The sequence below is a fragment of the Drosophila suzukii genome, chromosome 3 (genome assembly GCF_043229965.1).
Source record: "Drosophila suzukii chromosome 3, CBGP_Dsuzu_IsoJpt1.0, whole genome shotgun sequence".
Classification (NCBI taxonomy): domain Eukaryota; kingdom Metazoa; phylum Arthropoda; class Insecta; order Diptera; family Drosophilidae; genus Drosophila; species Drosophila suzukii.
Window position 1 is genome coordinate 81,712,566 of NC_092082.1, and position 15,238 is coordinate 81,727,803.

The following is a 15,238-nucleotide window of genomic DNA, read 5'->3' on the forward strand; positions in this document are numbered from 1 at the left end:
TGTTGCTGTTTTAGTAAATTTCTCAGTTTATTTCAGGACCTTTGGGTTGGCCAGTGCTCCTGCTGCATTTTCCCCGCTTATGATTATCGAGTGCCGGCCACTTCACGTGCACAGGACTGGCTGACACAGATCCCTAGCCCCCCAAATACCATCCACCAATCTCTTCATCCATCCATAAAACCCCTTCTAATGAGTACTCCCGAGAGAGAGTTTTCCGAGTGTTTCCCGGCTGCCGCACGCTAAGTCGGAAGGCATTTCCACTTGGCATGCAGGGCACACGCTGGCTGCCACAATTTATATTGAAAATTTATCAGCGCAAATTTATAAAAATCCCTGTGTGTGAGGGCCGATGGCTTCGGGGTCTCCATGTGCGTGAAAATTTGCTACACTTTAGCAACGACAGCCGTAATCGGATGTGCTTTACATTTATTATAACAAAGTGGATTATGACGGGCGCATCCTTGCCCGCAAAAAAAAATACAACATCCTCACATGTACATTGTACGCACATATGTGTGGCAGCTGCCGGAAATAAGCCAAAAGCGCTCGGCTCGGCAAAAAAAAAAAATAAAACACGTTAGGTGTAAGAAAAGGGATGTTGACGATTATTTCACACTCCTGACGGATGGATGGATGGATGGAAGGCTGTCTGGCAGACTCTTCGAGTGGATGATTACGCACCAGTGACCCAGGGGATAACCAGAACGCATAGGGAAGTAGTTTCGCTCACCTGTACAGAGGAATGCCGGTGGTGTCCTTGAACCACAGCAGCAGCTTCACCGAGTCCTGCGAGGTGGGCGGGGTCAAGTCGCAGGGCAGCTCCACGGTTTTGCCCAAGGCGGCCCAAACCAATCGAGCGGGTACTGTGGGTGGTAAAGAAAGTATATTATTTCTATGCACGGAGAGAAAGTAACCTACAATCTAAAAGGAGTAAAAAATATGTATTTTATTAAAATAAATAACAAGATTAAAAAAAAATTTGATTCATTAAAAGATTTGTTATATAAGTTTTGATTTGACAAAATCTAAAAAAATGCTCACATTTCAGTTTTAAGTAAAACGCATTTCAAGAATATTTTCGTGATATTACCCAATAATTTTAGGTACCTTTCAGGGTTAAAATATTTATAGTTAAATTATTTAAAACATTTATAAAAAGCTTTATTATTTAAAGGTTCCGTTTGAAAAGAAACTGTCATATTGCTCATCGTAACTCCCTTTTTCCATTGCAACTCAAAACATCTTGATTTTCAAAGGACATTTTCTCTGTTTTTCTCACTTTTTCCATTTTATTAGCCAGGCCAGAGAACTGTCGCCGGCAATCGAAGTTGATCCTGGAGTCATACCCTGCCGTTCGATATATATTTATTTATTATTTGCACTTCCTGCATGATTCGGCTGATTGTTTGTTATTTTAACACAAAGCTTCCGCTTGCCATTCGCGGCAGCCCCGCCCCCAAAAAAGCGCGGGAAATGCCTGAGCGCCCACACCTGCTCAAGGGCCACGCCCCCTGGAACCGCCCACCACCTGGTACCGCCCAAGTATTGTTGTTGTCTTCCGTTCCGTTTCCCGGTTGTCGTCACCAGCGTCATCAGTTTGCCGTTGTCGCGCTTGATGTTTCTTTTTTGGTCCTTGTGGGTTGGTTTTTCTCTCCCAATACTATATATATATATATATATCTTTCCTTTTTTGATTCGACAAAAAAAATGAATATGATTTCTTGTGAATTTGTGCTGGGCCCATGTTTTGTGTTATTTTATTTGACAGGGGGCAACCTGTAAAATTTCCACATTGTTTCCGCCTGAGCGGCTTCTTTTATTTTTGCTCCACCTGAACAATAATGCGGCTGTCGTTTCGTTTTTTCTCGGTGCCTCGTTATCTGGTTCCTTAAAGCAAAACACTGTGTTTAAATTGCCCCCGAGTTTATTTGTGCAGTTTAAATTCCCAACTCGATCGGCTGAGCTTTTATGGCTTCATTGCCAGCGACACCAGGCGAAAGTTTTCATTTGGCGAAAAATACTCGAATAATATATTTTTCGTTGCTCTTTGATGTTGCAATGTTTTTTTTACGAGCGGGTATATGGGATTAGAGAAAAACAAAAAAAATATATATATATTTGCATGTGCGGGAGCAGCAAAAATATTCGCAAATTATTGAAATCCCACAGGGCAGCGCTCTAAGCTGTGTTCTTTTGGCCGCAAAAACCAAAGAGTTGGCCATTTGTTATGCGTTGCATACTTGCCGGCGCTTACTCGCTGACAACTTGAGCAAAATGGCAAACAAAATGGCTTCTGCTGCCGGAGCTCTGCCGCCACCGCTGCCGTTGCAATTTGTCAAACGCTTTGGCTTGCGGCAGGCTGTGCAAATATGCGACCAAACGAGCGAAGACGACACCTAGCTTCGTAAATCCTTATGAATGGCCCCGGATCTCCGGATACCCCGGATACCCCGGATGTGCGAGGCCAAATGGCAGTGTCTAAATCTAAATCATGGCTGCCTTGGGTCACGCATGTGGTTGCACAATCCCCTCGAGCGGAAGGGGAATCGGAATCGGAACCCCACTCCTCTTCCTGACCAATTAAGCATCCCAGCATAGAGCTGGGAGCACTTTTGATGTGCTCCACTCCCACTCCCACTCCCAATCTCATCCAGATCTATTTTTAATTGCCGCTGGCATTCGCCCAGTTGTTAGCGGCAATCGTCTGCTCGTTCCTAATGATTTATGCCCACATTTAATTCTTCTATTGGCAGGCCCGTCGTCCTCGTCTTTGATGTGTCTTCCAAAGTCTTCCGAATGTTCCAAGGCGAAAAACTGAGTCTACCTGCGACCCACCCTTGTTTTTGATGTTTTGTTTTGACACATCGCATTATTTCTGGCTATTTTTAGCCATTGGTAATTTACTTAACCCAGAGATGACGAGAATGCCGATGAACGAGGGCGCGACAAGAGCACCTCCCCATTCAATTGGAATTTTCACTGCATGAGGGAGTTTCTGGGTAGCTCATCATTTGTGCATCGGTGCATTTGACAGGCTCTCAGCCAGCATGGATCAATTCATTTCCATCGAATGCGTTGAGTGTTTATGGCTGTTTTATAATTCCAATTAAGAACAATGGAGTGTTTTCGAATGCGTTTTCGAATGAAGTGAAGATGGGAAATGCATTGGGAATTGATCTCTCCGGGGGATGAGATCCATCATACATAGCAAGCACTTTTTATTGTGTTTTATTTTACGATTTAAGCATATTCCCCATGGCCCTAAGGCTTTAAGTTTAGTAGAGGAAAATTACGCATACGCAGCGTGTTACTTTGCATGCATAAACCAGTAGCAGCTAGCAGCTTTTCGTGCCCCATTTGGCTGGGAAGCCTTCTCGGCTTCTCCCTGCCACAAGGCCACAGCCCCAAGACAACGTTGCATTAATTATGCAGTGGTTGGAGGCCTCTGCGTCGCTTTAAGATTTAAGATTTCTACGTAATACAGCCAGCGGATATATTTAATTGATCTCTTTCTTTTTCTTCTTGCGGCTTTGTTGGCTGCAATCCAATAGTTTAATGAACTTTGGGCAAAATAAACCCATGGCAAGCGAAAAGTGTTGCAAAAACAATAATAGAAAATCAACAAAGCGTTTGGCTAAATAAACTAAGACTCACAGGCTGCCCATTAAGTGTGCCGTGTCATTGTAAACAGTAGCCAAAAACAATGGTTTTGTAACAGGGGAAAAAAAATCGAGTGTATTTGGCAATCTTTCAATTTGTGCACATTTTTTCTGTGTTGGCCAAATGGTTCTGTTCAGTTGATATTTAAAGCGTAAGCGAGTGGAATTCGGATCGGGCCATTGGGGTTGACACATAGCACATAGCACATATAATAAAGCACATATAACATAACACATTACACATACGCACTGTATGCGCACTGTGGTTTTGTTCTGCGGTTGCGGCTTTGTCTTCTTGGTAAATGGTAAATGGTGGCTGGCGAATGGTTGGGGTCTGATTGAAACGTTTGCCAAACGCACATAAAAGTCAATTATGCAAAATATAAGTTAGTTAATTAACTGAAAATCAGAGAGGCGTCGACGGCTCAGCATAAATATGCTCCCGATTCTTAGCCCTTTTCAGTGCCGCAGCGTGTGCCTATGTATGTTTGAGCTGCTGCTAATGAAAAGTTTATTTAGAACGGTGGCAAGTCGGAACTAAACCAAATTACAGGCAATTGCCAAGATAAATATTTGAGTTTCACTATTCAGAGCGGCAGCAGCAGATGATGCTACACTGCGCCAGTTTGCCATATGCCCTTCTGTTCTACTTGTAAAAGGGGGATGGGGTAACTCTTCGATGCTGCCCCGGCTCTTAAATATTTTATTCAGACCCTCCAACCGGACTCTGGCCTTTTCATTTCCTCATTTTCCCTTGTCTCCCCCTGAAATGCCGACCTTACTTACTGCTTTTTATTCCACGGCTGCCTTTGCCGCGTTGGGCCAAATTGTTTACATTTAAATTGTACATTATGGCAAACATACACACACACACACACACTCACTTGCCACAAAATGTAGCAAGTTGAGAGCGAAAGTGGTTGCCATTGCGGACGAATCTCCCCCTGCTGCCATTCCTCCATCTTTTTTGACCCGGCTGCTGTAGGGTCACGCCCCCCAGCCACGCCCCTTTGTAGTGTAGTCAAAGTCGTCAGTGACCCTAATGTACTTTCTCACACTTTTTAGCATGCATTACGGGCTGCCTAACATGGTTGCCTCCATTCAGCCTGTGTGTGTGTGTGTGTGTGTAAATAACTTTTAAAGTGCTTTACTCGCACACACACACACAGAAATGCGAGTATGAATATTTACTTATAATTAGAAATGCCAGAATGTTTTGTTTTCCTTAGTTCAGCCTTTGACTTTGCCTCTGCGTATTTTTCTTCTCTGTGTGTACGTGTGTGTGTGTGTGTGTGTGTGCACTTCCGGTTGCCGCCATCTTTGGGGGCAAATAAACCCCAAAAAGTGCTCAACACGAGTACATGACTCTTGTGTTCTCGTAGCTCTTTGTTTGCATTACTTCGTTTTCGGCCAGAACACTGGTAATGTAGAAATTAAGCAGCTCCCTTTTCGCTGGGGACAAGCGAAGCAAGAAAAATGGCTCAAAAATTATTTAAAGACCAAACGTTTTGGGCGAGTGTCGCGAATTCATGGCGCCAAAGAAGTCGAGCAACAAATGTTCGCGCCAGGCGTTTCAATTAGGCGAAATATTTCTTGGCGGCCCCCTGAAATGAAATGTTCCCCAACATTCTTTTGCAGGCTTATTAATAACAAGTGTGTGCACTGAGAGAAATAAAGGCTTAAAGTTGCATTACAAAATTGTTGTAATTTATGTAAGAGGAGAATTGAACCAATAAATCTAAAAAGAAAGGTTTATAAAATATAAATGTGCTAAGGTCTTTGCCAAAAAATTAGATATTTTAATGAACGTTTTTGTATAGTTATAAAAACCATGGGGTTTTTTAAAACTCTTTATGGTCACTTGATCCAAAAATCAATTCATAGCTAAAATCAGCATTACAGAAATATTTGGTGAAACTGTTGTTTGAACTCTGTATTAATTCTTCAAATGGCTACAATAGTTATATAGGTTATAGGTCAACATGTAGATATGTATATAACTTATCACATAAAAATCAATGATTTTTTAAAGCTCAAATTTACATTGATATTTTTTATGGTATACGTGGTAGGATCAAAACATTCTTAAATAAAACATTTTATTCGTGTGTTGGCAAAGTGTTCATTTACCTGTGGACGTCTAAAGTAGCTAACCGAAACCACTGCCACGCCCCTAATACATCCCAGATTTTTCTCGCAGTTCAGCTGGGGATTTTTTCACAAATCTGGCAAGTCGTTGTCGATGTCGTTGTGGGTCAGCCGGCACTCCGCCGGCCTGGCAGTGAAAGTTTTCAAATTAAATTTTGCGACGCCATTTTCAATTAGAAAACTTCCCGGCCAAAGTCTCTTGCAGAAGCGCGACTCACTCGCTAGCTCGCCGTTTTCCAAAACGCCCACTAGCCACCAGCATTTCCCAACCTCCCAGCCGATTTTCCCAGCCCATTTTCCCCATTCGTCTGCTTGTGCCACATCATCGGTTCAAGTTGGCTTTAGGTTTTCATCTTTTTTTTTCCCCCAAGATTTTTCAGAGCCCGAGAAACGACCTTTCTTTCTCGGCGCTGCCTTTGCTTTCAATTAAAATGCGTTCGCTGTCATTTTGGACGCCGTATTGCACTGGCTACGTGATTTAATAATAAAATACGAAAAATATTCCAGTCAGCGCTTTGTTGTCCTTGTTGTCGGCCATTACGTGGCTGTTTTTATATATATATTTTTTTTTGTTTTTGCCCCGATGTCCTGGCTCCTTGTTGGGTTTTTTCTTCATCGCAACTGTTGCTGCGACTTTGCTGGGGGCTTCGGGGACTTAGCTCGAGAGTCCTTCTGCAGGCGGGGCATTTAAGCAACACATTAAATTCAGAGAGTGAATGTGACCACATTGCAGCACTCGGCCAGTCTAAACAGGAATCCTATTATGCTCCATGGACCGACCTGCATTATTAATGGCCAAATTAGTTGCGGCTTTGGTTAATGTTTGCTGTAAGCTGATTTCCTTGATTTATGGGTCACGCAACCTGGCCGCTTGTGTTTAATTATTTATTTGCTCAAACCGTTTTTTAATTGCCATTGATTGAATGCCACTTGCAGCGTATTAAAATTTCAGAGCACCGCAATTACAGAAAATAGCAAAATGCAAACAGCGGCTGCGTTGCAATTTTATTTCATGTTAATTGCATCGAAGGTGGGCAGGTTGGAGGTCATCGCTCCAGAAGGTTCGACAGGTCGCTCTAATGGCGCGTAAATTACTGGGTACCAATTACACGAGAAGAATGTGGGTTACGCCTCCACCGGAATTGCAGCAACCACAGCAGCTGGTGCACTTGTCCATGAATTACACAAATTTATGCGCTTTTAATTTCGGGTCAAATGTAAAAATAACCAGCCACGTGGCAGGACGAAAGTCAAATACACTTTCTGGTGTCACGAGCAGGATTGAATCCTGAAAGCCCCGACTAGTCAGCTCAATTTCCGCTCCTCACTCGAGCTGTGAAATGTGTTGGTTTTAATAAACGCCGAGTCTGGGGACCACAAACCAGTCGAAAAAGCTGGGAAACGAAACTGAAAACGGGAGAACAGTGAAAACATAGTGAAAATGAGCAAATAAATTAAAATGCCAGCAAATGGCACACAAAGCAGCCGCACGGCATTTAAAAAGTAAAATATGGCAACGACTTGCTGCAGGATATTTTCCGCCAACCCAGCATTGCTGCTGTGCTGCTGCTGCTGTTGCTGCAACAGCAACATGCAACACATGCTGCGCAACACGAGCCATTGCTGTACTTGCAGCTGGAGGTTTTGAAGAGGAGCCCCGACGCCGTTACAGGACACGACAGGACACAGCTCGCCGGGCTGCAAACAGGAGCAGAAAGCAGAGAAGCAGCAGCAGCAACCTCAAAACTGGGCCAAATATTCCGGGGCCGGACGGGGTGCTTTGTGGCTCTGACACGGGGGGGCATGCCACATTATTTACACGCGTGTTTATTATTTTCAATTAAAATGCACAAGGCAAATTTCGTAGGTAAACATGCGACAGCGACTGGCTGCCTCCCCTTGTGACTCATACCCATGTCACAGGCAGCAGCACAAAAGTAACTCACAGATACGAACTACAAATAGTTCGACCGAACCAAGGGGCAATTTATTTATAGCCCGTTCCTTTTCAAGTTGTCGTAAAATTGCGTAAAAATCATTTTTGAATTTGTGCCAGTTTTTCGAAACAGCGCGATGCTCGAAAGAACTCGGCCCTCTGGCATCAGAGCACCAGAAGGTCAGGGGCGTAGTCGCCTGTCAGGTAAAAAGGGGTTTGCTAAGAAAATATTTACTTTTTCCTTTTTAAGTAATCTTGTAAAAATATATATTATATTAGTTCAAGTTTAAAAGGCTATTAATTTTTAATAAAAAATGATTGGGTTCTATTGAAAGATTTTTCTTTCCCCACAATTAACTTTAGGCGCCATCTATAGATTAGTTTTTAAAAGATTCCAGTTTCTACTACAAGAAAAATATACAGAAAATTAGTAAGTATACATATATTTAATATTAAAATATCTATAAGGTCATAGCACTATATTATCTGTCATAAACCCCCTAGCCCACGTCCCTGTGAAAGGTACCACAAATTTAGATCTTAGGCCTATACACATATTTACACTATACTATACACTATACGCTTTGATAGCTTTGTAGCCGCTTCGAAAAATTCCCCCTGACCCGGGCTGGCCTAAAATATTTTTATGTGTTTTTAATGCAATTTAATTTCTCTGCCCACGCACCAACAAAAAATATGTATTTATATATTCTTTTGGGGATGCCCGGGGCCCAGGGACATATTTTTGGGATTTGTAGAGAAACAGAAAAATGCGTAAATGTTTGCCATAGAGAGCCCAGTAATTCCGATTTAAATAAATCAAATTTTTGTACAAAAAAGGAGGAGCTTTTTCCAGAGCCATCGGAAAATTGAAAAGGAAGACAGGGAAAATTGAAGCTGATTGGGCGCCACTTCGGGCCAACGCACGGCAGTCATGGGAGCCATGCCTCCAGTCAGCAGTTTGCTACCGGAGTGAAAATCAATTTAATTATAGCTGACAATTAAATTTACGCCGAATTAACAGCGACACTTTAGTGTTTTTTGCTGTTTTCCTTTTTTTTTTGTTGAACGAGTATCCCAGAGGCAGTCAACAGGCGACAGTCTGCAGTTCGTATTCTGTATTCCGTAGTCTGTAGTCTGTAGTCCCGGCTCCATTTTCCACTCTCCAGTTGGACAAATGTCGCGCTGATTTCTTGTCAAACAATTTTTTAATCAGTGTCGCTTCACTAGAGCTGTCCTCGCCCACTTTTCGCCCCGACTTTTCATTTTATTCGGCGGCTGATTCGGGTTTTTCTCCTGCAGATGTTGGCGCCGCGCATCCTGCATGTTGTCGTCTGTTCCTCCTGCCAAAAAGCCAGTTTGTCCTCGGATTTTACATTTTTTTTCTGCCATTTTTTGTTTCCGCTGCCAGCTGGCCCCGATAATTGCCTGCACATTTTCGGGAACGTTAATTCTGACACTGGCATGCCGAACAGCTGACTCATTGGAGCTGAAGCGGCGCGCCTGCCGCTTAATTTGACAAATTCGCATGACGCCAAAGCGGGAGGGCTAATTAGGCGCCTTGGCTTTGTTTTCGGCCAGTTTCCCAGTTCAGTCGGTTCTCAGAACTCTGAATTCCAGCTCGTAACTTTTAACGACGATCCAGAAACAAGACAAGACAAGTGCCGCCTGCAAGTTTGTTTGTCTTGCGTAAACAAATAATTAAAATAATGTGACGGGGCAAGTGCAGCTGCCTGCCAGCGCGTATCTGCATATCTTTGGCTCCATATCCATATCTGTGTTCTGCGTTCTGTGTTCCGTATTCTGCATCTGCGTTTGCCATCAAGCGCAACTTTCGAACACCCCCCACATGACAAGTGGAATCGCAGATGCAAATGCAGATGATGCCAAGTCATGGGAAAAAGCGGCAGCGTTGACTGGCACTTTGGCCCAATTTTTGGCCTACCCCCAAGCATTCAAAAATAAAGAATCTTAATATTCCATCTTTTAAAATCATAGATATATTGTCAATGTATTTTTAAAAAGTTAAATTAGTAACTTAAATAACTTATCCTTTTTTCAAAAAACTAAATACTATTAATATAAGAAAATAAATGAGTAAATGGGTATGTTTTTTGGCAGATCCTTTAAGAGGCTTCATAGATGAAAACGTATATGTATATTCTATAGAAGCAGTACCAATGGAAATTTATTTTAAAGAGTTAAGCTTTTCAATTTTCCATGATCGTATTCCATTAGAACCCGTATCGCATAATGATATCTTACTTCAGAATGTAAAATTGGATCCAAACATGCTACCTTTTTGATTAGAAATGTATGTTTATCTGGCAGCTAAAAGTGTGGGAAATGTCTTGAATTAATGGCTTCCCTTTTTCCAAGTGCAGCAATGTGTTGTGCATATGCTGGAAAAGCTTTTAATTGTTCGCTTTTGTTTACCAATGAGCCGGCTGTCGCGACCTCCTTCGAAGCTCGGCACTTGCTGCTGCTGATTGCTCTTTTTTGTTGTTGAGCTAATTGATTTATTTACTGTGTGCGCCTGTTTTGAAATAATTTCATGCTAATTTGCTTGTTAATCGTTCGAGTTCACCCCCAACCCCCCTTCCAATATGTGTGTTATTTGTGTGTGTTTAGCGCCATTTCACCAGTGACTCAAAGGCGGCGCTCCAATGAAGTGTGAAGTGTTGGCAGCCTTTTGCTTTTGCTTCTGCTTTGCTGTTGCTTCTGCTTTTGCTTTGCTGCCGAAGCAAATGTTGTTGTTTGCTTCTGCTGCTGCTGCTACTGCTGTGCATTGATTGCTAATGAGCAGGGGCATTAGATGATTTAGTGGCACTCAACCCTCGATCCCCTCGATTTCCGACCCCAGCTGAAAGCAAAACAAACACACATTAGAGCTCCACTTTCTTCGCCTTTCACCCCCCTTCCTCTTTTCCTTTGCTGCCTGCATTTGACACTTGCGCCTTTCAATTTCTAGAGCCATAAACCAAATCGGCAACGAGTTCAATTCCAAGCTCAAGTGGCCATAGACCTCAACACATTGGCCCGCTGCTTAAGGGACATAAACCCCTATCGTCCATATATCAAATATATGGCACAGAGCAAGAAAAAACCATGAGAAATGATCACCGCATTAGCATTCCGATTTGTCCTCAAAAATGTTTCACTTCAAAAATAACTTATGTCTTTTTATTTTTATGGAAAATATAATAAACATAGAGTTCTATTTAAAATTCGGTCATAATTCTTAATTTAGCGCTTTTCTGCAGTTCATAAACATTTTTTAGCATTTTATGGGTTCTTTTTGCTGCAAGTTTTTTTCAACACAAAAAGCCAGCAATGTGCAATAGTGTTCTATTTTTGGTTTTTGTATACTTTCAAAGAAAACTCCAAAGTGCAAACTTCAAAAGAGTATTTGGCTTTTTAGAACACTCAGTTGGTATCTAGCCCTTTTATATTTCTGCAAAAAGCAGCAATTTGCAAAAATGTTATATTTAAAGATGTTATAAGCTTGAAAATATATGGTGCAACTCTTTGGAAATTTATATTTTATATAAAATATTTTATAGATATTTAGTTATTGGTTTAAAAGGCAATGCTTCATTTGTTTAGATACATATTTCCATTTGATATTTATTGTAAGCATGACTCATTCATGGGTGCATTTTTCCCCAGAATGTCTGACCATTTTGGTCGTAACTTTTTCTCCATGTGGGCTCCCTAGTTTATGGCCCCGCCCAAGGAGCCATGGAGCCCAAGGAGGTTGGGAAGCCTTTGCTATCACTGCTGGTGCTATTTTGTATCTGCTTCGGCAGACTGCCATAACTCAGACGTGGCGCACTCAATTTGCTTACTTGGCAACAGTGTGGCAGCAGGATCAGGGGGCAGGACATGGACATGGGCGTTGTTGTGGGAGGGGCATGGACAGGGGCAGGGCCAGGGGCTGAAGCAGGGGGCACACCTCTGAGGCAGACGCGACACCCTGGCCTTTGGCTGCTCGCCCAACTATTGCTCGCTTTTTTGGTCATTTTGTAGCTATTTTATTTTGTATTTATTTGGCGCTTCTTTTGCCATTTTATGCTGTGACATTTCAGCGCTGGCTTCGCTGGCGACAAAATCCGTTTTATTTATATGCAAAATATGTAAATTTACGACCAGCAGGGGCCAAACCCCCCAGTGCTTTTCCCCTTTTTCCAGGGAAAAGCAAAAGGAAAGTGTAGAAGGAGCAGCAAACAAGTTGCGTACTTGTATTTTATGCACAGCATTGCATACTTATGGGCCACAACAAGATTGAATGTGTGCTGGTGAGTATCTGTGTTTTGGGTCTGGTGTATACATATACATATGTGTGTGTTTTTAGATTTACAAGTGCGATTTCGATAGAGTTTATTTTGCCTTGCCCTTGCTGAAATCTAAGGCTCTAAAATTTACGTACGCATCTCAGCATATTTATGCCTTTCGGTTAGCGGAATAAAATGAGTTCTCTCCGTCGTCTGACAATAATTTAGATAATTTTTGTTTTAATTAAACGCACAGCTGACAAACTGTTCAGATTTATGGGTCGATGGCCATAAATAAAAGCCCGACCGACCGACCGCAACTGGCCAAACTGGGAATGAAAATGCCAAGCTTAAAATGCAGCAATTGTAATTCGTTCTAATTTATTTACTCCGACCAATGCAATTTATGGCAGTTGTTGTTGATTTTCCACAGCTGTATTGCTGTACTGCTGTATTTCTGCCATTTTCAATTTGCAACAATTTATGGCAGCGTTTTATGCAAATCCAGCGACTAATCACCGCGGCACACGACTTGCCGCCAGCCAAAACTGTCGGTAAATTAAAATTTAATAAAAATGCAAATTACCCAAAATTGCAGTCAGCCCGGCCACGCCCCTTCCGTTGACGGCCCCACCCCCGCCCATTTGACTAATTTTCAATTAACCGTCAGGCGGAAAATGTCCAAGTCAAAGGGTTGTGCTCGAATCGAGAGGCCGCCAAGTGGAAAATGTTGCAGAAATAAAAGACAAATGGTGTGGGGGTTTTTTGGGGGTGTGGCCCAAAAGCTCAGGGTCGTTGTAAAGTATTCACAAACGAGTTGATTACGTGTCTCACATAGATTTGCCCTTTTCACGATTTCACAATCGGAATGGAATTTCCAGTGAAAATTAGCCAAAGAAAAATCACCCAGAAGTACCTACAAAACAAAAAGCCAAAGGGCCGAGGGCGAGCAAACGTTTGCTTGGCATGTTCAAGTGATAAATTCAATTTTCCACTTGAACGCCAGAACGACGATGGCGATGAGGATGAGGTTGAGGATGAGGATCCCCTTCCCTAGCCGCAGAGTGTGACTAATGGCGTTTACTGGTAGCCCGGTCATCGTCATCCTGCTCGGCGGCGGCAATCAAACAGAAATCATAAAGGCGTGTTGTCCAAACATAAACATGGGGGGCACGGGGTTTCCCCTCCTTTGACTTGGAATCCCATTTAACAAAGGCCAGGCCCATTCCCAATCCCATCCCCCCGAGAAACGCGTGCCCGCCGGCGATAAAAATTACAAATTCTCACACGCCCTTCAAGGGTTGCCCTCCGGTAAGAGGTGTGCACTCGAGCGTCGACTTCGAACTCCCAATCCGTAGGATGCATTGTCAGGAAAGGCCAAAGGATGGGGGGTGTCCATGTCCTTGTCCGTCTCCGTGTCCTGATGATTGCGTGATTCACCAGACACAATACAATATTAATCGGTTGGGGATTAGCTGGAATTACCCAGACAGGGGACTAGACCTGATTACCGAGGCAGGTGGACGAGAAATCACTTTCAGTTTATGAGCTAAATTTAAGATTAAAGAGTTTATTGTGGAGTTAAGCAAACCGTTAAAATGGCTTAGTTTTTTAACTATTTTAAAGAAATAACTTAAGTTCTTGTTATTTGTATTTCGTTTTATATTACCATAGGTTTTATGACTATTATTATTACATATGAATGTTTTTAATAACAAAATATAATGTTAAATTGCTTATTCCCTTTTTATATTCCTACTGTAAGTGAATTGCCAATCAAAATTACTGAGACAATGCATGCCATAAAAAGTTCGAAATACCTGTATATCAAGTGGAATCTTTATTAAGACACTTAGTTTTTTAATAAAAACCCCTTTCAATTAAACAGTTTACCATAAAAGTAACGTGTAGTAATTAAAGCTCTCAAAACTAAGTGTCACACACTTGTACGTTATGGATAAACGTTTAAAGTAAAAGGCATATTTTTTGGGTAATTGCCAGATTAAGAAAACTGCTGAAAAAACCCCGAATATTTAATTGTTATTACTATTTTTATGGGATATATCCATTTTTTTGCAAGTGGCCCATTTAAGAGTAACTATAGCACCCGACTTTCAACCCCCGACCCACCCGCTGTGAATTGGGCAGACAAAGTGGGGAGTGGACAAATAAAAGCGCTCATAAAATTGAATTTTTTATGACTAACGAAACGAAACCGAACCCATGCCCCCCGAAGGGTTAATTTCGGAGTGAAGTGGAGCGTTAAGCAGTAAGGACAAAGTGCAAAGGGCCAAACGACGCTGGCGATGCCGAACGTTAACTGATTTGCACCTTTTGACTTTCGGCTGGAGCTGGCTAACAAACAAGGTCGAAAGTGGTGCTTTGGTGGTGGTGCTGTGCTGATTAACGGAAGCATTACTCATGGCCCGGAAAATCTGTCGAGTAGGCGGGGAAACTGGGGGATCCAGCGGGATCCTTGGGGGAAAACGAGGAGTTCGACGGGCACTCAATCAAGTGCAAAATGCAAATGCGTTGAGAAGCTAAAAATACCAGGAACAAAAGGGAAGTTGCGGCCCATAAAAGCCGGCCAACAGCAGCTGCAAGTGCCAGATCTTACGCTCCCGTTCCGACTTTATAGAGCCCCTCCAGCAATTTCATCCCCCTATAACCGAACCCCAACCCCAACCCCATCCATTCAACCTTAGTGTTGCATTTATTGCGCTTGTTAAAGGCATCTAAAAAGGGAAGCGCGAGCGAGAGAAACAAGTTAAAAAGTCATAAAATGATATTTATTTCATTCCGCTGCCGCGTAATGCGGCACTGGCAGCCATCAGCAGCCTCGCGGGTGGCATCATCGCAAGACCCAAACACGATGATGAGGAATCCCTGCACGGGGAGAAATATATCCCCCTAAGTCGGTACTAAGTTCCGAATTTTTAACACTAGATCTAATAGAGAGAGTAGGAAATAATATCCAAATACTTCTTATCTAATACGGATGGAAACACTTTGATGAACGTAGAACATACAGTATAATCCATTCTAGCATCATCTAATATATATCAAAGGTTCAGTAAATGGAGCCAATTAAATATGAATCATCAAAAAAATTTTAAAAATATTTTATCTTAATTTTTGTTACTTATATCCTAGACTAGTACATATATTTAACATTTCTAGTTCGTATACAATCCGGAAACCATTGGGAAATCGATCATTTT

At 42.2% G+C, this 15,238-nt stretch overlaps 1 protein-coding gene across 4 annotated transcripts in view; it reads right to left on the reverse strand.

Annotated features, from left to right (window-relative positions):
- Positions 1-15,238, reverse strand: part of side (motor axon guidance molcule sidestep) — a 68,996-nt gene that overhangs the window by 26,827 nt on the left and 26,931 nt on the right. For all 4 annotated transcript variants that reach the window (XM_065865853.2, XM_065865852.2, XM_036817422.3 and 1 more), the window contains exon 3: positions 731-863. In XM_065865853.2, the coding sequence (XP_065721925.2) occupies positions 731-863 (133 nt within the window). The remainder of the gene's footprint in view (positions 1-730; positions 864-15,238) is intronic.